The sequence below is a fragment of the Podarcis melisellensis genome (genome assembly GCF_964234715.1).
Source record: "Podarcis melisellensis genome assembly, chromosome: 2".
Lineage (NCBI taxonomy): Eukaryota > Metazoa > Chordata > Lepidosauria > Squamata > Lacertidae > Podarcis > Podarcis melisellensis.
The window spans coordinates 116,769,383-116,796,802 of record NC_138529.1 but is presented as its reverse complement, the minus strand read 5'-3'; the positions used below and the strand labels follow the sequence as shown (position 1 = coordinate 116,796,802).

At 48.3% G+C, this 27,420-nt stretch overlaps 2 protein-coding genes across 3 annotated transcripts; both read left to right on the top strand.

The window, feature by feature from the left end:
• Positions 1-2,670: 2,670 nt before the first annotated feature.
• On the top strand, positions 2,671-11,040 carry LOC309364482 (uncharacterized protein). The gene is made up of 4 exons (XM_081901870.1): positions 2,671-2,759; positions 4,394-5,332; positions 7,368-8,112; positions 9,600-11,040. Exons 2-4 carry the CDS (start codon positions 4,634-4,636, stop codon positions 10,343-10,345), a joined length of 2,190 nt encoding a protein of 729 aa, XP_081757996.1. The 5' UTR covers positions 2,671-2,759; positions 4,394-4,633; the 3' UTR covers positions 10,346-11,040.
• Positions 11,041-13,264: 2,224 nt separating this feature from the next.
• LOC309363198 (uncharacterized protein) lies at positions 13,265-24,360 on the top strand. Of its 2 annotated transcripts, XM_081899303.1 has the most exons (5): positions 13,265-13,363; positions 15,652-15,814; positions 16,734-17,386; positions 18,522-18,651; positions 19,723-24,360. In XM_081899303.1, exons 2-5 carry the CDS (start codon positions 15,742-15,744, stop codon positions 21,150-21,152), a joined length of 2,286 nt encoding a protein of 761 aa, XP_081755429.1. In that variant the 5' UTR covers positions 13,265-13,363; positions 15,652-15,741; the 3' UTR covers positions 21,153-24,360. The 2 variants fall into 2 exon arrangements, with proteins under 2 accessions (XP_081755429.1, XP_081755430.1); XM_081899304.1 differs by lacking the exon at positions 15,652-15,814 and having other exon boundaries at positions 13,276-13,363.
• Positions 24,361-27,420: the final 3,060 nt, after the last annotated feature.

Here is a 27,420-nt window from a genome sequence, read left to right as displayed (position 1 = left end):
CTCAAAAAGTACAGTCTCTGCTGCGCCTTCTTCACAAGCCCCCTTGTGTTGACACTCCAGGACAGATCCTCTTGTAATTCAATAAAGAGCATGAACTCACTCAACTCCGAGTATATTTCACACCAAGAGTCCAAGCTTGACACGTAGGTTCTGGACCTGCAGTCATTGAATCAGTATGACAGTAAGACCGTTCCACAAGACCCTCTTGCACAAAGTGTACTTCTTCACCCCAATGCACTTTGTCCTTGCGTGGAATTTCTCGCTCTGGAACAGATTTAGGCAACTCTGGTTGCCCTCCATCAGACTGACAGGTCCTTTCTCACCAACGCAAAGTCCTCAGTTAGTTGATTGAGCCAGGCTAAGATCCTGGCAAGAATTTTGCCGCCTGCAGCTAATAAAGAGAAGCCCCGATAGTTTCCATAATCCGTTCTGTCACCATTTAAAAAAAAAAAAAAAGATTGATAATTTTGGCATCCCTAAAGTCTGCTGGGATCTCCTCTCTCTCCCAGATTTTTAAACGAGTTTTCGAGTATGCCAGCTTTCAGCATTTCACAGAACACTTCGTCAGTGTGCACAAGTTCATAAAAACGAGAGACGCCTGAATTTTGATATATTTTTAATCCTTGTTGGAAGCTGCCCAGAGTGGCCGGGGAAACCCAGCCAGATGGGCAGAGTACAAATAAATTATTATTATTATTATTATTATTATTATTATTATTATTATACTGTAAGTGATCTCTTACCACAGTAAGCCACATTGTTTTAAGAACTTTGCTTTATATATTTAAGAGGTCATGAAGAGTCGGACACGACTAAACGACTAACCAACAACAACATATATATCCCACCCTTCCATTGTAAAAAAATGTTTGGGGTGGCTCATAGGATATTAAAAATAACTTTTAAAAAAGGAAATTTGCACGAGTCTTCCTTGGTTTCACAGAACCGATCGCCTAGGCCTGCCCTAGCACATCTCTGAGACATCTCTGCTCCAAAATATTGTCAAATCCTCTTTCAAAGCCCATCTCAGATGGTGCCCTACATTTGGGGCAGCACATTCCATCAGGGCTCTTCTTATGTTCTGACAGTATTATGAGAAAACATTTTTTCTCTGTGTCCAGTTTTCTCTGTACAAAGTCACAGGAAAACTCCACCTGCTGGATTTGCTCCTGTAGTGATAGTATTAAAAGTGTAGCCACCCTGCCAAAAAATAAATAAATAGCAATCCTAGACGATTAAAACCTAGGATCACCCCCTCCTCTCTTTTTTAAGGCAAAGTATTTCTCATGGCATGGACGCGGGTGGCGCTGTGGGTTAAAGCCTCAGCGCCTAGGGCTTGCCGATCGAAAGGTTGGCGGTTCGAATCCCCGTGGCGGGGTGCGCTCCCGCTGCTCGGTCCCAGCGCCTGCCAACCTATCAGTTCGAAAGCACCCTCGGGTGCAAGTAGATAAATAGGGACCGCTTTCTAGCGGGAAGGTAAACGGCGTTTCCGTGTGCAGCTCTGGCTCGCCAGAGCAGCGATGTCACGCTGGCCATGTGACCCGGAAGTGTCTGCGGACAGCGCTGGCCCCTGGCCTCTTGAGTGAGATGGGCGCACAACCCCAGAGTCTGGCAAGACTGGCCCGTACGGGCAGGGGTACCTTTACCTTTACCTATTTCTCATGGCTATGTCGCAGGCAGAAATCCATCTGGAGCAAAGTTTCACCTGTGGAGTTCCCTACTGTCATGCCCCTATTAAAGAGGCGGCAGCCATGTCATTAACAATCTCAGATAATAAAGAAATTGTATTACCATTCTCTGAACAAAAATGGCTGAGCTCCGCTACAACTTTACCAGCTTGTAGCAGGCAGAAACCCATCAGGTGCAGCAAGGAAGTGATAGAGAGAAACTTCCACTGTTGGATCTTTCCGCCTGGGAAGGAGAGAGAACGAGGCAGCGGAAACCAGATCCCAGATCCAGACGTCTTTGCGTTTAGATGAGCTACAAAAAAAAGGGCTTCCTCTGTGTTCCTAGAGACACCAGTCAGTGGGATGTACAACAGAGCAAAGATCTCCCCTCTTTTAAAGACGGATATGCACCCTTAATTTAACTGGACGGCAGGCAGAAATCCAACTGATGCAGCTCACGTTCCATCCCTTGCACGGAGGTGCCAAGATAGGAAGAAACAGCCACTACCTATTAAAAAGGCAGAGAAGGGGGAGTGTGACACCCCCCTCAAAAAAACAACCCCCATTTCAAAACTGCCTGCAGTTAAATGAGGGTTTACTCCAGATTCCTGGAGAGGCCACTGGGCGGGATATAAGGCAGTGCTCTTTTAAAAGCGGGGCAGGCCTCTTGCTGCGCCTTTGATTGAACTAAACTGGCAGGCAGAAATCCACCCGGTGCAGCTCAACCTTCCTTTCCCAGCTTAGAGGTGTAATGATGGGCAGAAAGGGACCTGAGATATAAGGAAGGCAGAGAGAGAGAGAGAGAGGGAAAGAAAGAGAGGGAAGGAAATAAAGTTTCCACTACCCCCCCCCCTGCAATAGATGGATGGAGAGCTCTGCTCCAAATCGGCCAGCGTTTAAACGAGGCCTCACTCCGGATTCCTAGACAGGCCAGTGTGGGTGGCATGTGAGGCCAAGCCTCCTGATGTCAGGGGCTAATCCGTCCCCTTCCTGCTTTGCTCCCTCCTTCCCCTCGTGCGTGGGAAACTGGAGTCCGGATTTCCCAGCAGCCGCAGGAGTGAAGTTTGGCATCTGGGCTGGGCTGCAGGAGGGGTGAGCGAGACAGGGCCGGGGGGGGGGATCTGATTTTTTTGGGGGAGGGGGGAGTAAGGCCACCTTCTTTTCCTCTCCTCCCTTCTTCGCCCCGATCCTCTCCTTTTATTCCTCCCTTCCCCCCATTTCCCCTCCCCTCCCTCCCAATGCACGGTGGTGGTTGTTGTCGTTTGTTCGTTTGCAAAAGAAAAGCAGCGCAGAGGAGAGCAAGCGGGCGCCGCTGGGGGGGGGGGATCCCCGTCCCGTGACGCTCGCCTGCTGGCTGGGGGAAGCCCGGCGCTGGCTCGCCCCCTCCGGGCATGCGCGCAGGTGGGGGGGGTCCCTCTTCGGAGCATGCTCAGGAGGGGCGAGTGAAGCCGCCGCGTGCCCTTAGCCCTCAGTTCTAGGAAGTTTCTTCTTGCTGTGGGTGGGGAGGGGGGGTGTCCCCCCCAAAAAAATTAATTACTAATTAGTGATATGCAGGATGAACTACGGAAAGAGAAGAAGGGTAGTCACTGATGTAATGTTGTTCAAATGAATATTTTGAAATGGAAATTGGAAAATTTAATAAAAGTTATGTGTCAAAATTAGTTAATTGCGGTGGGGGTCCCCCAATATTGATTGATTGATCACTCTAATAATTAATTAATTTGTATACTGCCCTATACCCATAGGTCTCTGGGCAGTTCACAACAAAAATCTCTCTCTCTCTCTCTCTGTATATGCCCCACAAAATACATAATAAAATTAAAGACAATCCACTAACCCTGGGTTGTTAATATTTTTTAATTTTTTTGTGAAAGTAAACAGCAACAAAACACTCCTAGTTGACTGTGGTTTGTTTTAAACTGGCTTTAATGTTGTGGTTTTTTAAAATTGCTGTAACCAGCCCTGGGATTTTACGGTGCAGGGCTGGTAAGAAGGTGAGTTGATGATGAAGAAGAAGGTTTTTTTGATAAAAATAAAAATAATGAAGTGACGGTAGTAATCTTTTGATCAAAGTGCCGTGAGTGACAGCACCAAATGGTGCCGTAGGCAACAACAGCAGCAGAAAGTGATGGGGCTCTGTACTAGTGAGAACCATGACAAAGAAAGTACTGTTAATAAGCAATATATTACTCTTATTATTATTTATTTACATATGTTTATTTGTTGTTGCTGCTGCTGTTGACTAACAAAGCTAGCTTATTCAGATAACTGCGCCCCTCAAGCTTCATTCAAGTGGTCCATGGTGTTTCTGTGAAAAACACAATCAAAAAACTTTGGAAATAATAATAATAATAATAATAATAATAATAATAATAATAATAATAATTTATTTATTAAGTTTGTATACCACTCTATACCCACAGGTCTCCTGGCGGTTCACAAGATAAAAATCACAATATGAAAACACAAAACACATAATCAAGAATTATTTGCAATACAGCAAAATACAAGATACGAAAGAAACAAAGCAGTAAGCATTCAGTTAAAAAGCATACAGCACATAACACAGTGCTTTACAATTGCTGCAGCAGGCAGAAAAAATAATGATAGGGTCCACTGAGATCCTCAGTAATTTTCAAGAGGTCATGTGGGGCTTGGGAAGCATTGCACAAATTGATGGGCCCTCTGTTACTCGCAATGATTAATTTTTATCTTTCCTTCTTCAGCGGAGAAAAAAGCTCCAGGCCTCTAACATTGCCCACTGCCGTGTAAGACTCCTCATGGATTAAGCATCCCAATGTCCTCAGCTTTTGCTGAGAGACGCCTATGCAAATGTGAAGAGAGTGACTCATGGCTGGCAATTGTTTTTGGAGAGACGAGCGCCTGAGGAAAAAGGTTTGGGGGTGACGACTGGGCAAGTGTGGCCTCCTCACGCCTCCCGTTGCACACGGTGTGTTCGGACGGGAATGAAAATGGAGGGCCAGGAGTCGGAAGGGCTCAAACCGTTGGCGGGGCTGGAAGGGAAAGTCAGGGGTGCCCACCCGGCTCCGTCCAGGACCACAAGGGCCTTTTTTGGCTGGGCACTGTCACAGCAGGTCAAGCAGGAGCCGGACGAGGGCCTTTCTGACTGCTGGGAGACCCAGCTGGAAGAATTCCCCGAGGCGGCACGGTCCCCTCCGTCCGGACGGGGCAACAACATGCAGTCGCCGGAACCCGCCCCCTGGGACGACGCGAAGGAGCTTCTGGCATCTTTCAAGGGGGCTGTGGAAGGATGCCAGTGGGCTCGCGAGGAAGCCGCCCCCAGGCTCGTCCCGGACACTGGAAGGAGGGGGTTCGGGGCAGCGAAGGAAGAGGCCCTGGGCGGAGATGCTCCGAGCAGGGATACCCTGCGCCAGCGCTTCCGGGACTTCCGCTACCAGGAGGCTGAAGGTCCCCGAGAAGCCTGTGGGCACCTCTGGTACCTTTGCCACCACTGGCTGAAGCCAGAGCGCTTCTCCAAGGAGCAGATCCTAGAGCAGGTGATCCTGGAGCAGTTTCTGAACATCCTGCCCACTGAACTCCAGAGCTGGGTGACGGGGAGCAGCCCGGAAACATGCGCCCAAGCGGTGGGCCTGGCGGAGGATTTCCTGCAGATGAAGCAAGAGGCCGAGAGGCAGGAGCAAAAGGTGAGAGGTGGCTCGCATGGAAGGCGCCGGAAGCTTGGCGGATGATAGCCAGGTGGAGAGAGAGGCTGGCTGGAGAGGCTGAGAGAGGCAGTGAGGCAGGCATCACCAGGTCGGACTGGGAGAGAACCCAGTCTGAAATCCTAGAGTCAGTGAAGTCGGTACCAGACTGCATGGACCGGTAGTCTGACTTGGCAGAAAGCAGCTTTCTGTTTTCCTAAGATCAGGTCTCCCAGAACCAGGAGAGGCATGAAAAGGGAAGAGGGGATAGTAGGCAGAATCTCAGATTGCTTGGGGGAAACCCTGGAGAAATGGAGAGATGGGGACCTTCAGCCTCAGCAGCTGCTTCATGGATGCGAGACCTGTCAGAGATGAGTTGCTTTGCTCATTAGGTCTGACACTCCCGTGTTGATCCTTTTTGCTAATAAAGAGCTAATTCCAATTTGCTAGGTGTGATTTAATGCTGGCTCGCTGCTGTCAATAGTGTATGGTTTTTTTATTTCTGCTAATGTAAACAGCTTTTCTTATTCTGATGCTGATGCTTATTATTTTTATTTTATTCATTTTATTTCATTTCATTTTATATGATGCCCATCTGACTGGGTTACAATAAATTAAAACACAGTAAGATATCAAACATTAAAAACTTTCCGATACAGTGCTGCTTTCAGATGTCTCCTAAAAGTCAGGTACAAAAAAAATTCCTTCCAGTAGCACCTTAAAGACCAACTAAGTTAGTTCTTGGTATGAGCTTTCGTGTGCATGCACACTTCTTCAGATACACTGAGTGTATCTGAAGAAGTGTGCATGCACACGAAAGCTCATACCAAGAACTAACTTAGTTGGTCTTTAAGGTGCTACTGGAAGGAATTCTTTTTGTTTTGACTATGGCATACCAACACGGCTACCTATCTGTAAAAGTCAGGTAGTTGTTTATTTCTTCGACATCTGATGGGAGGGCGTTCCACAGGGTGGGTGCCACTACTGAGAAGGCCCTCTGCCTTGTTCCCTGTACCTTCGCTTCTTGCATTGAGGGAACCGCCAGAAGGCCCTCGGAGCTGGACCTCAGCGTCCAGGCAGAACTGAGGCAAGTGGAGACGTTCCTTCAGGCATGCAGGGCCAAAGCTATTTAGGGCTTTAAAGGTCAGCACCAACACTTTGAATTCTGCTCTGAAACTATGCAAAGCTAGACAAACTAACAGGAAGAATTCAAAACCTGCGGGACCAGAGATTCTCAGAAGACTGAAGTAAATATATGAACTATTTGAAGTGTAATTGTAATGAACAGATTACGCTAGTAGGATTGCAAGAAGATTTGTAAGGAGGATTATTTGAAATATTGCAAAAAGGACTATGAAGAAAATTAGTAAAGGTAAAGGGACCCCTGACCATTAAGTCCAGTCATGACTGACTCTGGGGTTGCGCGCTCATCTCACTCTATAGGCCAAGGGAGCCGGCGTTTATCCGCAGACAGCTTCCGGGTCATGTGGCCAGCATGACTAAGCTGCTTCTGGCGAACCAGAGCAGCGCACGGAAACGCCGCTTACCTTCCCACCAGAGCGGTACCTATTTATCTACTTGCACTTTGACGTGCTTTCAAACTGCTAGGTTGGCAGGAACAGGGACTGAGCAACGGGAGCTCACCCCGTCGCAGAGATTCGAACCGCCGCCCTTCTGATCAGCAAGTCCTAGGCTCTGTGGTTTAACCCACAGCGCCACCCGCGTCCCAGAAAATTATTAGTTAATGATAATTAAGAGTAATAGTAAAATTAGGAAATGCAGAATAAGTGATAAAAACGGAAAATCACCAGAGGAGCTGATGGAAGTCAAAAATATTGTATAAGAAATTATGTTATATGAATGTTGGACACGATATGTTAAAAAACTAATTAAAATATTTATATTTTAAAAAATGAATTGTGCTCTGAAATGTACCGGGAGCCAATTATATGATACAAGTGTTTTGTTTTTAAAAAAATAATCTAACCACTGAGCCGCACTTGCCCAAAGTTTCATTCCCCCTTTCTTTTCTTTACAGCAAGCAGAAATGACGGCCGACCCAGAGAGCTCTCAGCTGGCTGCAGAGCCTTTCTCCCTGACGGATTCTCTCCCAAGCCCCCCGGATGTGAACCTCCCTTCCCCAGAGCCCAGGAGACGGCGGGACGCCTGGTCCCGCAAGGAGACCATCGCCTTCATTGACATCTGGAAAGCGGAGGACGTCCAGATCGCCCTGGGCCAGCAGTACCGCAACATGAAGCTCTTTGCCTGGATTGCCGACCGCCTCCGCGAACGGGGCTTTGAGCGGGACGCCGAGCAGTGCCGCAGCCGGGCCAAAGACCTCAAGCGCGGCTACAAGGAGATCAAGTGCGGGAACCTCCACTCGGGGAGGGCGCCCAAGACCGCCCCCTACTTCAAGCTGCTGGAGCAGTTCCTCTGCCTACGAAAGGGCATCGTCTGCGGCAAGGTGTGTGGGGCCGGCGTGGTGGAGCGGCTGGACAAGCGGCGCAAGAGGCTGCCCCTCAACCCCATGGCCGCCACCAGGATCGCCAGGGAAGCGGCCAGCGCCGCCCCGGAGGCAGCCGCGAACGAGCGGCAGTACGTCCTCCCCTTGCCGCAGGCCTCCCCTCCCAAAGAACTCCAGGGGGCGGCCGCCGAACTGGGCAGGCAGGCCCGAAAGCCGTCCAAAGATGACGACATGCTGATCGTGGGGAAAGAGGAGCCGCCGCGGGGCAGTAGTGTCCCCTTGCCCTCCCCAGAGACCCCTGCTGAACCTCAGGTGTCAAGTGAGTGGTGCTTTTATCTGTGGTGCTTTGTGGCTTGGGCACAGTTTTTTTGTGGCATACAGTAGTACCTCAGGTTAGAGACACTTCAGGTTACAGACTCTGCTAACCCAGAAATAGTACCTCAGGTTAAGAACTTTGCTTCAGGATGAGAACAGAAATTGCACGGTGGCGGCGGCAGCAGGAGGCCCCAGTAGCTAAAGTGGTACCTCAGGTTAAGAACAGTTTCAGGTTAAGAACGGACCTCCAGAACAAATTAAGTTCTTAACCAGAGGTACCACTGTATAATGGCTGTGGGGTGCGATGTCAACGTTCTCCCTCCTCTGTCGGAGGCAGCATGTGTGTTTCGCTTATTTATTACGCAAAATTTATAGTGTGAAAAAGAAAACGACCAAGCCTAAAAAGCAGTGTGTGAAAAGAATAAAACCATGAAATTACCAGTTAAAAGGAAAAGTTAAGAGCAGCCATTTACAGATTGCCTATTGAGCCCTCACTTTGGCAGGACTTCCCATCGCTGCACTTGCCAATATGAGGGCAGAGGCGGCAAATACCCAACCCTTACAGGTAGCTCCCGTTTCTGGGCTCCAAGCCTAGGATCAAAGTAGACCAATTAGCTTATATCAAAGCAAGTGAATGTAAACAGGTATGAGCTCCCACAATAGGCAGTGGACTCTCCTTCCTTGGAGGTTTTTAAGCAGAGGTTGATTGTCCATCTGTCATGGAATGCTGTCCTGTGGAATGCTCTCTCTTCGAATGTCAAGGGATAAGGAACTACATAACATATAGAACAGGGGTATGTAACCTAAGGCCCAGGGGCCGGATGCGGCCCAATTGCCTTCTCAATCCGGCCCACGGATGGTCCAGGAATCAGCGTGTTTTTACATGAATAGAATGTGTCCTTTTATTTAAAATGCATCTCTGGGTTATTTGTGGGGCATAGGAATTCGTTCATTTTTTTCCTTCAAAATATAGTCCGGCCCACCACATGGTCTGAGGAGTGGTGGACCGGCCCACGGCTGAAAAAGGTTGCTGACCCCTGATATAGAAGATACCTAAAGGCAGCCCTGTATTGGGAAGTTTTTAATGTTTGATGTTTTGGTGTGTTCTGATATATTCTATGAGCTGCCGAGAGTGGCTGGGGAAACTGTCAGGTGGAAGAGGGTATCAATAATAAAATTATTATTATTATTAGCTACCATATCATGAAGCTTAGCTGGCAACATTACGATGTTGGAAAGCCGATAATTGCCCAGACCTGCTGTGGAGGAACCTGGTCCTGAGCTGCATTGGGTATTTTAGTGCCAACACCTTGAACTTGCCCCAGTTTGACAAAAGATTCTCATCCACAATAGTTACACATCAGATAAGATGTGTGTTTTGTGTCTGCGTTCATCTTTTCCTTTAGGCCTCGAATGTCTGTGATTCTATGACGAGGGCTGATGGCTGTTTTATTTCCTTCACTCCTTCTCCTTCCTTTTGTCTCTCCTCAGGCGCTGCGGAGGAGCCAAGGAGGCCGAATGCCGGCAACGTGGAGCGCATGCGCTTCCGGCGGGAGCGCAACTGGCGCCAGCGATTAGAGTCCGCCCGGCGGCCTGCGGAACCCACATCCTCCCCGGCGATGGTGTCCTCCTCCAAGGCGAACGCTGACCTTGTGGACGCACTGCGGCAGCTGCACCAGCAGGACCTGCAGGCCTTCGAAAACACCCGGCAGGAGGAGCGTGCTGAGGACAGGCAGGAGAGGCGCCAGGAAAAGCAGGAGCGGGAGGAGGACCGCGCCACCACTCACCGCATGATCGCAGCCATCGAACGCTCCCACCAGACGCTGGCCGACCTCATGGGCAGGCAGACCTCCGCCATGGAGGCCATTGCGACGGCTTTTTCGACACCGAGATACCCCTCTCCCAGTCTCTTTCCGGGGTTCAGCCCCCCGTGGTCTGCCCAGCAGGCCGCTCCCAACTCCGGGGAGAGGCGGGCCAGCGCCTCAGGGAGTAGCACAATGCCCTTGCCTTCCCCCACCCCTGACGAACCCGGGATGCACGTTCCTGCCGGGGCACAAGACTTGGCTCCGGGACCCGACCCGGTGCCAGGCCCCCTGTGTCCCTCCACCAGCCCCGAGCCTTTCCCTCCCATAACGAACCCAGGTCCCGGAGATTCGCCGGCAACCTCTCTGCCAGCTGCCGTCACACACCCCAGCACCACTTCGAAGCAGAGCCAGAAGAGGAAAAACTGTGACTGAGCGACACTTTGCAGTCCCCCACGCTTTCTCGTCTGACCAGGTGCTTCCCACTGCCATCCTGTTCCGTTCCTTCTCCTTATTGATTGCAGTCTATGGAGTTTGTCATTGTTCCACCTCACTTTCTTCCCTCGCAAACAACGCTGGATCATGCCAAAGGGGGTCTCTGCAGTCCGGCATACTGGTCGACCAGCTGGAGAACCCTGAAGGAAAGAAGGCTCAAGGCCTGTGGAATGGTGTTGGGACAACAATGAGGGAGAAGAGGGAACAGACTGGGGAGAGGAGGTGTCAGAAGCTGAAGGGGTAACAGGGCTTAGTGAGCGGGGAGAGTCTGTGGCAGAGAGCAGCCCAGAATGAGAAGCTGAAGCAGGGGGTGGGAGGAGAGAGTATTCTGGCTGGTGAAGAGTCATGGATGTCTCACCTTCCTGCTGCAACAAGTTCCCTTCCCTCTTGTTCTCCCAGAACCAGGAGAGGCATGAAGAGGATGGAGGGGCAGTTAGCTTTATACAGGCACAGTCTCCGATTGCTCAGAAAAGGCCCTGGAGAGGAGGGGAGTTAGGCAGCCATGGGGAGGTAAGGACCTTCCATCTCAGCCACTGCTTCATGGAGGTGAGACCTGTTGGAGATCAGTTGCTCTTCTCATTAGGCCGGACACTCCTGTGCATATCCTGTTTTTGCTAATAAAGAGTTAACTCCAACTTGCTTGGTGTGATTTACTGCTGGCTCACTCCTGTCAATGCCTCAGTGCCCGTAGAGCAGAATCCGAGAGCAGGAGCCCAACGCTCCCCATTTCTGATCCCCAGTGACTGGTATTCAAAGACATATTGCCTCTTGACAGGGCCACTAGCCACAGATAGTCTTATCCTCCACAAATTTGACCCATATTCTTTTAAAAGCATCTGAGTTCGTGGCCATCACTGCTTCTCATCGGAGCATATTCTCAGCCTGCCTGCTTTTTTAATAATTATTATTTCATGCACCAAGTTTTCATCAGCATAGGAAAGTGATATTGGCATGATTAGAGAACTTCAGCTTCTGTTTTTGTTTTTTTAACCCCAGATAGCAGGCTTCCATCTTATTTCTTATTTGGAGACCTTTTTATGCACCATCATAATAGTAATCTTTCAGTGGTATGCATAAACAGAAAATTTACTAATGACACACAAAATCAGCCGTGTTTACTAATAATACACACATAAAACCAGCCAGATTTTCATTAATTGATTTAGAAAGATTAGCAAGCTGCTGAATCAAATTGCCCTTCAGTTCTGAATGGCCTGTGGCCATTCAGATACTGCAGGAATCATAGAATTGTAGAACTGGAAGGGAACCCAAGGGTCATCTGACATAGGGAGGGCCGCAACCTTAGTGTACATTATAAAATTTGTAGAATTTTTGCTAGAAGCCGCAAAATTATTATAAGATCAGTATTCGTAGAAGGATCAAAATGCTGATGAAACCAGAAAAACCTATAAAAGTAACCTAGGTGACTAAATCGGGGTGGCCCAACTTTTCATACCGAGTGGGCTTCACAAGTACTCCTACAGGGAACCTACTGTGGGGGTGGAAGCAAAGCCAAAATGACATACTCCCCTCGGTCCTCATGCTGCCTTTCCAAAGCCGGCTAAGCAAGGCAACAGGCTTTAGGAAGCAGTTACAACTCTACTTAATCTATGTGCCAGGTTTGATTTTCATCTTTTAAATTTTCTTCCCTTGTTATAAATCTTTTCTCCGTTTTATGTGCAGCAAAACTTGCTTGCACGTTTACAAAGCTAAGCAGGGTTTGGTATGGTTTCAAATCAGACAGTGGAATGTATGTTGAGTTCCCTGTGTTGCAATCATAGAACCTTAAGAGTTGGAAGGGACCCCGCGGGTCATCTAGTCCAACCCCCTGCAATGCAGGAATCTCAGCCAAAGCATCCATGTTTTATCGTGTTTTTACTATTCTATTGGGAGTCGCCCAGAGTGGCTGGGGAAACCCAGCCAGATAGATGGGGTATAAATAATAATATATCATCCAGTATATCTGGAGGAGTGTCTCCACCCCCATCGTTCTGCCCGGACACCGAGGTCCAGCGCTGAGGGCTTTCAGGTGGTTCCCTCAATGCGAGAAGCCAAGTTACAGGGAACCAGGCAGAGGGCCTTCTCGGTAGTGGCACCCGCCCTGTGGAACGCCCTCCCAAAAGATGTCAAGGAGAAGAACAACTACCAGACTTTTAGAAGACATCTGAAGGCAGCCCTGTTTAGGGAAGCTTTTAATGTTTGATGCATTACTGTATTTTAATATTTTGTTGGAAGCCGCCCAGAGTGGCTGGGGAAGCCCAGCCAAATGGGAGGGGTATAAATAATAAACTATCATCATCATCTTTGACCAAACTGCGGGAGGCAGTGGAAGACAGGAGTGCCTGGCATGCTCTGGTCCAGGGGGTCACTAAGAGTCGGACACGACTAAACAACAACAACCATCATCATCATCATATTGCAGTGTGGTTGCACTCGACCCTTGGGGATCCCTTCCAGCTCTGTAATTCCATGATCCTTTGTAATAAAAGAGAGAGAAAGAAAAAAAGCAACCATATTGTGCAAAGCTGGACATTGCAACAAAAAGATGGAACTTTGCAGCCAACCGCCCCGCCCCCTTTTGCTTCTGGCCCCGCCCATCGCCGGCACCTACTCCCCACCCCCACCTCTCGAGGGGGTCCAGCAGGGAAAGCGGACTAAAAAAAGCCTCCCGCGCCCGCCTTACGCGAACCCCGCATGGTTGGTTTGCTTTGCCGCGAGGCGCGCGAGGGGTTAAAGCGACAGAGTGGGCCGTTGCTAGAGAGGCGGGGGCGGGACTCGAGAGCGAGGTCCTGGGGGAGGACCTTTCGGGGGCTGGCGAGTTCCTTCCTGTGGCGGGAGGGGGAGGAGAAAGAGGGGAGTTGCGAAGGGGAGGTTCGCCTTCTGAATTGTGCATCCAGGGATCTGTGGTTTGCACGCACCTTGCAAGGAAGGATTGCAACCTTGCAATCTTTGCAAAAGGTGAGTGACTGGTGGAGGAGAGTTGGGGGAGATGCATGTGCAATTATTATTATTATTATTATTATTATTATTATTGATGATGATTAAGGACAGAATGGTGATGATTAAGGACAGAAATTGCAAATAATCATAAAAATAAAGAGACTTCAGCCAACCATCCATGCCTGAATGATGTAAGAATTCCTGCAAGGACGGTCATTTTCAGAGAGGGGAGCCCTGACAACAAAGAGTCTTGTGTGATCTGGAAGGCTAACCATTTGATGACGGTGTCTGCTTCGGGGATACTGCAGCCCGCTTCATTAGATGCACGAGATCTTATCCTGGAATACAATGCATTCGTGTCCCTGCAATGCTTCCCTCCCACTCCAGATTATAGTCTGTACTTGCTTCTGAGTAAAGATGCACAGAGTTGCTGCGCTGTCCCCAGTCTGGTGTGGTGGGGAAGAGTGTGGGCCATCGAGCCAGGAAGGTTTGAGGTTTAAATACTTGCTCAGCTCTGAAGATCTCTGCCTCTCCGCCTAGCCTGGCCTCAGGCGGGATTAAATGAATCGTAGAACTGTCAGCTGGAAGGCACATCTAGACCAACCCCCTGGAATGCAACCATCTTTTGTCAATATAGGGTTCAAATCTGAGGTTAAGAGTCTCATGCTCAGCCAACTGAGCTATGTAAAAGGCTCATTGTTGATTATTAATCTTTATTCATTACTAAGAATTCTTACGAATGGGCTGCATCTAGCTAACTTGTTCCATCAGCACAAGGATTTCTACTTGGGTAGAGGAACATCCGCCCATTCACACCAAGTGTGCACCCTGTGTCACGAATTCTCCGCAGCGCTTTAGCAGAAATGCTCAGAATTCCAGGTTCTTCAGTGCAGTATATTTATTGTGAGCTATATATACAAATATCTACAGGCTATAATACACGAGCAGTTCCTACAGTCAAACAGAGTACCTGGCTGCACCTTAAGGCAAATAGGAAGACCTCCCTCCCTCCCTCTCTCTCTCTCTCTCTCTCTCTCTCTCTCTGACCACACTCTTCTGCACCACCACACTTACTGACGGACAGGTTTCCCTTTTAAACCAATGACAGCCAATCAACTGACAGCACATTACTGCTGAGTCTTTCTGACCCAGCACTTCCATAGAGAGCATTGCAGGCTGATTGCATCAGCCAGGAAACTCAAGGCTGCAGACTTACTATCTCACACAGCATTCTGTGAATCCTGACACCCTGCACACTTCCCATATCTGAAGAATAAGGGGGGGGAGGCTCCATTGCACAAGTGGAAATACTTGCGCTGATGAAATGAATTCATTGGCTACATCCCAATAATAATAATAATCAATAATTGTAATTATTAATATTTTTATTACAAAGTGCTTTATTAATTTCCTTCTAAATGACTGTCTCAAGACGATTTACACACAAAATAATTAAAAACAGTTAAAAGACACAAAACCAACATTTTTTAAAAAAAAAAAGGCCAAAAGAATCTTAACACGAGTCAAGCAGCAAAAAAAACAAACCCTAATGCTATTCCAGGTTGCATCAAACATCAAGTATAGTGTCCCGATCAAGGGAAGTAAGAGCCTTGGTCAGACGACACTTGGAATAATGTGTCCAGTTCTGGGCACCACAATTTAAGAAGGATGTTGACAAGCTGGAATGTGTGTAGAGGAGGGCAACCAAGATGATCAAGGGTCTGGAAACTAAGCCAGATGAGGAATGGTTGAAGGAGCTGGGAATGTTTAGCCTGGAAAAGAGGAGACTGAGAGGAGATAGGAGAGCCATCTTCCCCTATCTCAAGGGCTGTCCCATGGAAGATGGAGCAAGCTTGTTTTCTCCTGTTCTGGAGGGTAGGACTCGAACCCATGGCTTCAAGTTACAAGAAAGGAGATTCCGACTAAACATTAGGAAGAGCTTTCTGACAGTAAGAGCTGTTTGGACAGCGGAACGGACTCCCTCAGGAGGTAGTGGACTCTCCTTCCTTGGAGGTTTTTAAGCAGAGGTCAGGTGGCCATCTGTCATGGATGCTTTGGCTGAGATTCCTGGATTGAAGGGGGTTGGACTAGATGACCCCCAGGGTCCCTTCCAATTCTACAAGTCAATGATTCTATAATTCTAAGGTTCTAAGAGGACACTGGCAGTAAAGACCCCATTTGCCCAGCTAGAAATCCTGTTGGAACAAAAAAGGTCTTCACTTGTTTGGGGAAAGCACAGGTCGTATCTATTCATTATTATTGTTGTAAATTGTTGAGCATTTTATCTTTCCGAACAAATAACCCAGCTGCGTTTAGTAAGAAGACACAGAAGGGGTTGAATCTGGAGTGGAGATAGCCAAGCTGGGCTAAAGTTGCCCTCGATCTGGGGAGAGAAAATGGCTTCGGAGGAGGAGGAGGTGGGGACCATCCCGCTGGGCCTCCAGGAACCTTTTCCAACGGAGTGCGCAGGTGAGAAAATGGGCAGGCAGAAGAACTTCTTGAAAATGATTTACAGATGGCGTTTAACTCAGAGTAGGCTTACTAAAATGCCTAAGACTGAATCAAATAAGTGCTGGAGATACAATGAGGTCGAGGGTACATTCTTTCATATGTGGAGGGTGAAAAGAGTATGGGGAAATGATCCATAATGAATTGGGGGGGGGGAATGTTAAAAAGTACTTTCCCCAAAAAACCAGAGTCTTTCCTGTTGGGGATAATTCAGGCTGAAATTTCCAGGTGTCAAAAAAGGTTATTTATGTATGCCACTACTGTGCCCTGTGCTTTGTTAGCCCCAAAATGGAAAACGAGTGAGGTCCCAACCCAAGAAGAATGGCAACTTAAGTTGACAGAATATGCACAACTCGCAGACTTAACATATACTATAAGAGAATTAGAAGAACATACGCGGGTGGCGCTGTGGGTTAAACCACAGAGCCTAGGACTTGCCGATCAGAAGGTCGGCGGTTCGAATCCCCACGACGGGGTGAGCGCCCATTGCTCTGCCCCAGCTCCTGCCAACATCAAAGTGCAAGTAGATAAATAGGTACCGCTCCAGCGGGAAGGTAAACGGTGTTTCTTTGCGCTGCTCTGGTTCGCCAGAAGCCGCTTAGTTAGGCTAACCACATGACCCAGAAGCTGTACGCCGGCTCCCTTGGCCAATAAAGCGAGATGAGTGCCGCAACCCCAGAGTTGTCCGTGACTGGACCTAATGGTCAGGGGTACCTTTAGGTGTAATAATGGAATACTAAATGGTATAGTTTTTGTAAAATATGCAGGTATTTATGATATGTAAAATGAACCATTGAAAGAGGAAAAGGGACGTCATTGATATATTAAGGAGTACTTTAAATTGTAAAACAGAAAATATAATACAAATTATATACAACAGGTGAGAAAATGGCCGATGGAGGCCCTAGAAGACAGACAGACGTTTCTGAGGACCCCGGTGTGACCAACCACGTTGCTCTGGTGAAAAACGAAGCGGCTGCCGCACGCGAGGAAGTCTGCACGAGGGACGTCACGGAGATGGTGGTGACATCTCATTCGGAAGTGGACGACCCCCGGCTTCCAGACCCGCCGCGCTGGGACGATATATTTTTGACGTCCGTTGAGAAGGCTGTTGACACCCGTCCGGGAAAGTGGATGTCGCAGCTCATACCGGGCCTGAAAGAGGAAGGGCCGCGATTTGAGGAGAGGGAAGCGGCAGATTATGGGAAGGTGAAGGCGGCCATCTTGCGGGTTGACGCCATCAGCACCGAAGTCCAGCGGCAGCACTTCCGCCTGTTCCAATACAAGGAGGCCGACGGGCCCCGCGAGGCCTGCAGCCGCCTCTGGTTCCTTTGCCACCGGTGGCTGAAGCCGGAGAGGCACACCAAGGAGCAGATCCTGGAGCTGCTGATCCTGGAGCAGTTCCTGGCCATCCTTCCGCCAGAGAGCCAGAGCTGGGTCAAAGATGGCTGCCCGGAGACCTGCGCCCAGGCGGTGATGTTGGCCGAGGATTTCCTCCAGAGGCAGCGAGAGCCCGAAAGGCCGGAAGCACAAGTGAGATATTGGGTCTCTTAAATCTTTCATCCAGGTACAGTTGTGCCTCACAAGACGAAAATAATCCATTCCGCGAGTCTCTTCGTCTAGCGGTTTTTTCGTCTTGCGAAGCAACCCTATTAGCGGCTTAGCGGCTATTAAAGGCTTAGCTGCTAAAAGGCTATTAGCGGCTTTGAAAAAGGGGGGAGCGAAAAAAATCGCAAGACTCGTAAGACGTTTTCGTCTTGCGAAGCAAGCCCATAGGGAAATTCGTCTTGCGAAGCGCATCGAAAAACGGAAAACCTTTTCGTCTAGCAGGTTTTTCGTCTTGCGAGGCAATTCGTCTTGCGGGGCACCACTGTATAGGCAGCCTCCATCCCAGGAAGCAAATGTGGCCCTCCAGACCTGTCTGTCAGGCCCCCTCCCTTGGCCACACTCACTCTCCTCAGGCCATGGGGCGCCAAATGGCTCCTCAAACCAGGGTTACAGTCGCCAAAACGAAATACTTAGTGGCCATTTGTGGGGCTAGACGGCGCGAAAGTCCACTTTTTTCAATACGACTTTTTGGTTCCTGAAATCCGTTCTGATTGCGCAGAGAAAATATAATGGACAGCACTTGCATTGGATATAGCCCAAATATCTGAAAGAACATCCCCTTCCCTACAGACCCTCTTGGGTGCTGAGGTTGGCAGAGGGGACCCGCCTGGTTGTTCCTCCTCCCTCAGAAGTTAGTGGGGTGGCCCCTCAGTGCATCCTCTGCACAAGCGACCCCCATTGCACAGCTTTTGGAGACCGCTGAAGACCCACCTCTTTACCTTTGGTTTTGACACTCAAAGTGTGTGAGTTTTTTTGGTCCCAATATTAAATTGCTTTTTAATATTGTGTTCTAATTGTTTTAACCTGCCTCGGGACCTTACGACAAAGGGCAGGCAAGAAATATATATTATTTAAAAACAACAAATAAATAACGACCCCCTATCGATAATGCGTGGGTTGGGAATGAAGCCGATTTTTCTGTTCCAACTTGCCAACGGCAACAAGGAATGGTAAGGGAGGTCTGAAAGTTGTTCAGGGTGGACTTAGGACCTGTCATCGCCTGCGGCGTTGCCCACCGCCACACGTGCTGCATCTTTCAGCCTCTTTCCTGGTCTTTCAGGTGCCGGGATTGTTTGAGGAGGCCAGGGAGACGTCCCTGAAGGCCGAAGGAGCTCTGTTGGACCCTGAGCAGAGACAGCAGGGCCTGGAGGTCAAGGAGGAGACTGCTGCAGAGGACAGTTCTTCACGAGGTAAGGTGCCCATTTGAATTTTAAAATTGGTTCCTTGGCAGGCACAACATGCTTCCTTTGACCCAAACCATTAAGCGGAGAGCTAGAAGAGAAAGGAAAGGGGAGACAGGAAGGGAGAGGCAGGCTTGGTGAGATGGGGAAGGGAGAGAGACAGGTTGGGAAAGGGTCGTAGAATGATAGAGATGGAAGGGACCATGGCGGTCATCTAGTCCAACCCCCTTGAGTGCAGGAATGTTTTTGTCCAATGTGGGGCTCAAACCCACGACCCCGAGATCAGGAGTCTCCTGTGATACCGACTGAGGAGAAGGGGGGGGGGGAGAGAGGAGAAAGCTGGGAGAGAAAAGAAGGAAGGTTGGGGGGAGAGAGAGGGGCATCTCCAGCTAAGGCTGGGAGAGACGTCAGCCTGAAATCTTGCCAATTGGCATAGGCAATATTATGCTCACTAGATTCATGGTCTGACTCTATATTAGTTTCTGAACTTCTGAAGTCCCAGAGCCAAGCCGTTGATTTTGATTCTTAAATTTGTTTTGGGGTTCTTGCTGATATTGTGATGATTTCTATCAGGTCTGTGACTGAGACTGATGATTTGTAATTGTTTCTGATATGTTTGGAACTTAATCATAATAGTAATACAGTCGTACCTTGGTTCTCGAACACTTTGGTACGTGTATGTTTTGGCTCCCAAACGCTGAAAACCCAGAAGTGTTCTGGTTTGTGAACGCTTTTCAGAAGCCAAACGTCCGACACGGCTTCCGATTGAGTGCAGGAAGCACCTGTAGCCAATCGGAAGCCGTGCCTTGGTTTTCGAACGGTTCCGGGAGTCGAACGGACTCTTGGAATGGAGTAAGTTTAGACAACCAAGGTACCACTGTAATTTTATTATTTGTATCCCGCCCATTTGACTGGGTCGCCCCAGCCACTCTGGGCACCTTCCGACTTACATAAAAGCACACTTACTGCTCACTTGATATGATTTGTGCCATTTTGGACACCGTTCTGTGAGAAAGTGGCATTCAGATAAAACAGACGATTATGATTATCAGTGCTAATCCCCAAAACTGTTCCTTTTAGGCAACCTGTGCCCTAGTGAGAACAACAAAGGCAGTCCACAGCCAGAGAACAGGGAGCACGAGGGGCTGTGTGAGGCGTCCGATGAAGGCCTTGAGGAGACCTTCCCTCTCTTTGACAAACCGGAAGACCTACCCGAAAGGCCGCCGCAATCAGATAAGCCGTCGAAAAAGCCACCCAGGAAGAGGCTGCAAAAATCCATCCCATTGGCGGGTGGTTACGAAGATCTCGGTGTAGCCGCGGCAGAGAAGGAGACGGGCGAGGGCAAGCCACCCATGAAGATAATCGTCTACGAAGAAAACTTCAGTCAGGGCTCAGACCAAGCCGGAGAGAAAATTCACAAGTGCTCGGTGTGCGGCAAATGCTTCAGCCTCCGGTCGCGCCTTATCGTTCACGAGAGAACCCACACGGGAGAGAAGCCGTACACATGCTCCGACTGCGGGAGGAGCTTCAGTGTCAGCTCCAGCCTCATTGCCCACCGCAGGACGCACACGGGAGAGAAGCCCTACAAGTGCTCTCACTGCGCCAAGAGCTTCAGTGTGAAGTCAGGACTTATCGCTCACGAGAGAACCCACACTGGAGAGAAGCCGTACAAATGTCTGTACTGCAGCAAGAGCTTCCGGCGCAACTCGGGCCTTGTTAGTCATCAGAGAATCCACACCGGCGACAAACCTTACCAGTGCTCGGTATGCGAGAAAAGCTTCAGCGACATCTCGAACCTCATCACGCATCACAGGATCCACACGGGGGAAAAGCCGTACAAGTGCTTGGAGTGCGGGAAAAGCTTCAGCCAGAGCTCGTACCTCAACAGCCACCAGAGAATCCACACGGGGGAAAAGCCATACAAGTGTTCTGAGTGCGGAAAAACCTTCAGTGTGAGCTCGCGGCTCAGGAAGCACCAGAGAAGCCACACGGGCGAGAGACCGTTTATATGTTTGGACTGTGGGAAAACTTTCAGTGAAAGCTCAGATCTCCTCGCGCACGAGAGGGCCCACACCGGAGAGAAGCCCTACCGGTGTTCGTTCTGCGGGAAGAGCTTCCTGCGCAGCTCAGAAGTAGTCAGCCACGAGAGGATCCACACGGGCGAGAAGCCATACCAGTGTGGGGAATGCGGGAAGAGCTTCAGCGTCAGCTCCCGCCTCAGCGCGCACAGAAGGATCCACACGGGAGAGAAGCCTTTCCAGTGCATGGTGTGCGAGAGAAGCTTCAGCTACAAATCGCACCTCATTACACATCAGAGAATCCACACCGGCGAGAAGCCCTTTCAGTGCTCCGTCTGTGGGAAGAGCTTTCGTGGCAGCTCTAGCCTCGTGGCCCACGAGAGGACACATACAGGGGAGAAACCGTACCGGTGTTTGGACTGTGGGAAAAGCTTCACTCAGAGCTCAAACCTCATTAGTCATCAGAGAATCCACGCAGAAGGAAACTCCTGAAAAATCAGTTGGACGAACCTTAGTAGATAATCGAATCCTCCTCTCTTCCCCTTTTCATAATAAGACTTGGGTCTTTGGCATTTCGTTAGCGCCCCGTCTTCTCTAGAAGGGGCATTTTTCGGGCAGCTGTGCTGGAATATCGATGCATTATTTTCCCACCGCTACCAGAGTCGGGCATGATCGATATAAACCCCTTTAAAAGTGAACAGGAGTGTCACAAGCCCACCTAGGCCAAAAGTCATGGCAAATCCCTTGCTCTGGGAAGAAGGTTTGTTCCGAGCGCATAAATGAAGGTGCCTGAAAATGCAGGTGGGGAGAAAGCAAATCTCTCCAAAACGCCTGTCATGTCCCGGCCACTTGGCTCTTCTCAATGTGTACCCCTTTTCCAGATAGAGGAGGGAGGAGCCCTCCAGGCCTGGGGTGCTCAGAGTGCTAAGCCTTTGAAACCTACAAAGAGGGACCTGATCAGTGGGAAACTCCCCTTAGGAGCAAACGAGGCATTGCCCCGCCAACCTCAGTCTGCACCCAGATAGCCCCCAACTGCCAGCCCAGGGGTGGCGCTGCCTGTCGCCTTCCTCCCCTCAATGTTGCTCTTTTAGAACCCAGCAGGGAGATGGGGACAAAAGAGAGTTGATTTTGCCTGCTGTTGACTCTGTCGTTGGCTGTGGCGCCACCTACTGTTAGGCTCCTAGCGTTCCACCCTACCAGCCACCAGCGAACCTGATTTTGTGTTCCCTGAAGCCAGAACTCACTGCTTTTTGCCTTGATTTCTGTGCTACCTATAAGTCCATCCTGCCACTTGAAATCTCACCTTTCCCCCCTTTTTTTGCGGGGTGGGGGAACCAATTCTCAGACCGTACCACTATAGGCTGCAGTGCAGAGGTGTTTTAGATGTGGGAATATTTTGTGCACACCACCTCTCCGCCACGAAAAAAAAGAAAGAAAAATCCTTGCAAGTAGATATGTAGCGTGCAAGGGATACAACTTCGCTGACCTGCTACTTTTCTAGAGGCAGGGCTACACATAAGCGGAAAGTAATGCTGTCCCGACTTTATGGCTTGGCTTTGCCGATTGTATCAAAGCGGTTGAAAGTCTGGGACTGGGTGGGTCCTGTTTTATTATTTTCTAAATTGCGAATAGAGAGAGAGAGAGAATTAGTTTTGAGTCGAGGTGCTTTGTTTAGCGGACCTGGGAGAGAGAAAATGGGGCGGTTGGAATTCCAAACATGGGAAAGGATCCGTGCGCAACAAGAGGGGGGACTGCGATGTGGGTTTTCGAGTTCGCGTTTTTGTTTTTTAACCAGATGGGAAGTGGCCCAGAAAGAGGAGCAGCAGCAGTGTCTGCACACAGGGAATGATTTTTGTGCTTGCCAGAGCCTCTCTGAAATCGCCGAAGCTCTGCATGTTCAACTTCACTCACGGCGCAAGTCGCACAGAAAGTTGGCTTCCAAACCCAGGATGCTACTTTCACAGGGGACGGCTCCCATTTTGGGTAAGAGTCGCCACTTATTGCCAGAGCTTGCTTCCTTTGTACAGGTGCAGGGAACCCTGAAGGTGTTGCCGAACTACAACTCCCATGTGCTTCTGCTGCGCCCAATGGGAGTCGTAGTTCCGAAACCTTTGGGAGGGCCAAAGTTTCTCCTCCCTCCTTCCTTTGGGGCTCAGTATTCTGGCAACCTTGGGTCCACCCAGCTGTCGTTCAACTACAACTCCCATCATCCATTGACCGGTCAGGGATGATGGGAGTTGTAGTTGCTCAGATTTCTACGTCACAGATACCAATTGGAAGTCGTGGGTTGAAAGGTGGCGGGGGGACCTTTGGTGCCCTCCCCATGTTGCTGAACCACAACTCCCACCATTGCTTTCTGGGAGTTGTAGTTCAGCAACACCTGGAGGGCATAGCTGTCAAGCATCCCTTATTTGGCGGGACAGTCCCTTATCCCAGCGCCATGTCCCGCTGCTGTCCCTTATTGATGATGTCCCTTAAATTCCCCGGGTTTCAAAGAAAGCAGCTCCTCTCCCTCCCTGCCTGCCGGCCAGGGAGGAGGGAGGCTCCAACTGTGTTGCTTGGCTGCATTGCTCACCCAATAAGGAGTCTAAGAACGACTGGGGGGTGGAGCTTGCATGCCTTGTGCCACTCAAATCGGCCGCGTTGTCTGGGGACTCCCCTTTGCTCAGCGCTTCCCAGCAGAGAGGTGACGGTGCTTTTCCTTGCTGTATCCCCTTTGCCGGGTTGCTACGCTGTGGGAACCACCACTTGAGGCTTCGTTTGGCTGCTGGTTGACTAAAATCCCTTATTTTGGCTTCTGATCCCTTGTTTTTGAGACCGCTGGTCCCTTATTTTCAAATCTGTAAGTTGACGGCTATGCTGGAGGGCCCTGTGCTATCCTCTCTCATCTGTTCTCAAGTCTCACCAAGGTATGTGCAACAGAGCAGATTGAACCCGCTGGTTTCGCCCTGCAGCAATATCCCCCTTTGCCATGTGGCACAAAAATCATGTTCCTAAATCTCATAGTCACTGGGAATTTGAAATCATGATCTAGAGTAGAACAGATTTCTCAAACCTCACACTCTCCAGAAGGTGCTGAACTAAACTCCCATTTTCCAGCAATTTCTAGTTTTGGGGGGGATAACCATTACAAAGCTTTTGGTATTTTTTTTGGCATAGTTTAAATTCAGATTATTATTATATGTTCAGTTGGGCATGTTAATGCATAAAACCTTTCATATTTTTTTAAATGTAATCCCCTCCTGCCCCCAAAATCATATGTAGCAACTAAATTAAGAGTTTCTAGCTGTGAGCTGCTCAAATCTGTATAATCTTCTTCAACCTTGCTGTTGGACTACAACTCCCATCATCCCTCATCATTGGCCAAGATGGCAGGGGATGATGGGAGTTGTAGTCCAACAACATTTGGGCGCCCAAGGCCGGAGGACGCTGGAGTCAGCCTAAGTGCGGCATCACCCACAAATGAACTTATTGTGTGGCTCGTCCCTTTGTAGTCCTTTAACGAAATTGAATTTTTCATTATTAAATTTGCAAGAGGTTCCAGGCCTGGACGTCAGCCATGTTTGCTGGGTCTGATGGGAGCTGTAGTTCAAGCGACATTTGGTGGGCCAAAGATTTCGCACCTCCGCAACGACATGAACCTCCTCCTGAAGAAAATTGTTTTCTTTTCCATGCTGAAATAAAAGTTTCACCCACCTCATTGTGTTGGGTTTTTTTGGGTGTGGGTGTGTGTTTTATTTCAATTAATACTTTTTGGTGGGGGCTATTAAAGTAAGTAAAGTAAGGGACGTGGGTGGTGCTGTGGGTTAAACCACAGAGCCTAGGACTTGCCAATCAGAAGGTCGGCGGTTCGAATCCCCGCGACAGAGTGAGCTCCCGTTGCTTGGTCCCTGCTCCTGCCAACCTAGCAGTTTGAAAGCACGTCAAAGTGCAAGTAGATAAATAGGTACCGCTCTGGCGGGAAGGTAAACGGCGTTTCCGTGTGCTGCTCTGGTTCGCCAGAAGCGGCTTAGTCATGCTGGCCACATGACCCGGAAGCTGTACGCCGGCTCCCTCGGCCAATAAAGCGAGATGAGTACCGCAACCCCAGAGTCGGTCGCGACTGGACCTAATGGTCAGGGGCCCCTCTACCTTTATTAAAGTAATGTGATAGTAATAAACAACAGATTTTCCATCGTTCCCTCTTTGTTTTTTTTTTGTTTTTTTTAATAATATTTTTTTATTGATTTTCCAATTTTAACAACAAAACCACACCAGACAATACACCCAACATCAAACACGTACAAATACATAAATTTTTGCTTTCTTAACCTCATTTTCGTAAGCCTCTTTTCTCGGACTTCCCCATACCTTCCCCTTTTTGCATCCTAGTTTTACAGTTTTTTCAGCAACCCTTTTAACCAATTAAAATTTAACTTATTCTCATTTCAATTTCACTTTAAATCAAGAAAAATAAATATAGCTGTAATTCTACATCTTCCTTTCCTTTAACAGTCCTCAAATTTATAGCAATTTTTAAGATATACTTTAAATTTCTTCCAATCTTCCTACACAGTCTCATTCTCTTGGTCGTGGATTCTGCCGGTCATTTCTGCCAGTCCCATAAAGTCAATCACTTTCGCCTGCCATTCTTCCAGCGTGGGTAGCTCTTGTGTCTTCCAATACTTTGCTAGAAGAATCCTTGCTGCCGTTGTGGCGTACATAAAAAAGATCTTATCCCTCCTTGGCACCAGTTGGCCGACCATACCCAAAAGAAATGCCTCTGGTTTCTTGTGAAAAGTACATTTAAGTACTTTCTTAATTTCATTATAAATCAATTCCCAGAAGGCCTTAATCTTTGGGCAGGTCCACCAGAGGTGGAAGAAGGTACCTTCGGTCTCATTACATTTCCAGCATTTATTATTGGGCAAGTGATAAATCTTCGCAAGCTTGACTGGGGTCATGTACCACCTGTAAATCATTTTCATAATGTTTTCTCTTAAGGCATTACAAGCCGTGAATTTAATACCTATGGTCCACAACTGTTCCCAGTCAGCAAACATAATATCATGACCTAAGTCCTGTGCCCATCTAATCATGGCTAGTTTAACTGTCTCATCAATTGTATTCCACTTCAACAGCAAGTTATACATCCTTGATAAATTCTTAGTATTGGGTTCTAACAATTCAGTTTCTAATTTCGATTTTTCCACCTGGAATCCAATTTTCCTGTCTTGTTTAAAGACCTCCATTATTTGAAAATAATGGAGCCAATCTCGTACCTTGGACTTTATTTTCTCAAAGCTCTGTAGTTTAAATTCACCACTTTCAAATTCTAAGATCTCAGAATATTTTGGCCAATTAGTTCTCATATTAAGTTTCTTCACCTCCTTAGCTTCCATTGGTGATAGCCACCTGGGAGTTTTATTTTCCAACAAATCCTTGTACCGAGTCCAAACATTATATAGTGCTTTCCTGACAATATGGTTTTTGAAACCCTTGTACACTTTAACCTTGTCATACCAGATATATGCATGCCAACCAAACATATTGTTGAAACCTTCCAAATCCAGAATGTCTGCATTTTCAAGTAGTAGCCAGTCTTTCAACCAGCAGAAAGCTGCCGATTCATAGTACAGTCTTAGGTCCGGCAGGGCAAAACCCCCTCTTTCTTTTGAATCAGTAAGTATCTTAAACTTTATTCTGGGTTTTTTGCCCTGCCAGACAAATTTAGATATGTCTTTCTGCCACTTCTTGAAACAATTAAATTTGTCCACAATTTGTAATGTCTGAAACACATCGTTCCCTCTTTGTCAGATGGTCGGGCTGCGAGATTAGTTGTGAATGTAGCCGCAACAGTGGTAAAAGAAAGTCCTTTGTGTGGCGCAGAGTTAATCTGTGGAACTGCCTCCCACAGTATTGCTGGTTTCCAAAGAGGATGGGGCAAATTCACGGAGGAGTGGGCTATCAATGGCTAGAAACAAGAAGGGAGAGGGTTCTCGTTCTCAGGTCCTGCTTTCGAGTTTCCCACAGGAATCTTGTTGGCCAGCGGAAAACAGAATCCGTCTCAGCTCTGATTCCATGACTCATAGGAGCCAACCCCTAGGGGCCTTTTTTCCTCTTTGGCCCCCACAATAAAATAAAATTGATGAGCATTGCCATTTGAATGTTGTATGTGCACCACATCATCCCCCAAAATATATTTTTTTCAAGTTGGCATCCTTGCCATGGCTAGTTGGGCCATTGAACCCTGATCTAGCAGGTTCCTATGTTCTTAAATATTATTATTTAATAGGGATTTCCCTAGACATTACTGGGATTTTAAAGATGGAATTGATGTCCGGGGTGGGGGCAGTTTCTGAAAGGTGGTGCTTTGTCCTGGATCTGTCCTGGCTAGTCAATCAAAAAAATAGCCATTTTTGTAGGAAAGAGCTCAACAAACTTTGGGGGTTGTCTTAAAAAGCTCAGTAACTTTCAGGGTGTCCTGTTTCTGAAATATGGCAACCCTATAATAATTGATGGCAGAAAGTGAGGAGGAATTGAAGATCCTTTTAATGAGGGTGAAAGAGGAGAGCGCAAAATATGGTCTGAAGCTCATAAAAAAAAAAAAAAAACAATCACCTCCTGGCAAATAGAAGGGGAAGAAATGGAGGCAGTGAGAGATTTTACTTTCTTGGGCTCCATGATCACTGCAGATGGTGACAGCAGTCACGAAATTAAGAGACGCCTGCACCTTGGGAGAAAAGCAATGACAAACCTAGACAGCATCTTAAAAGCAGAG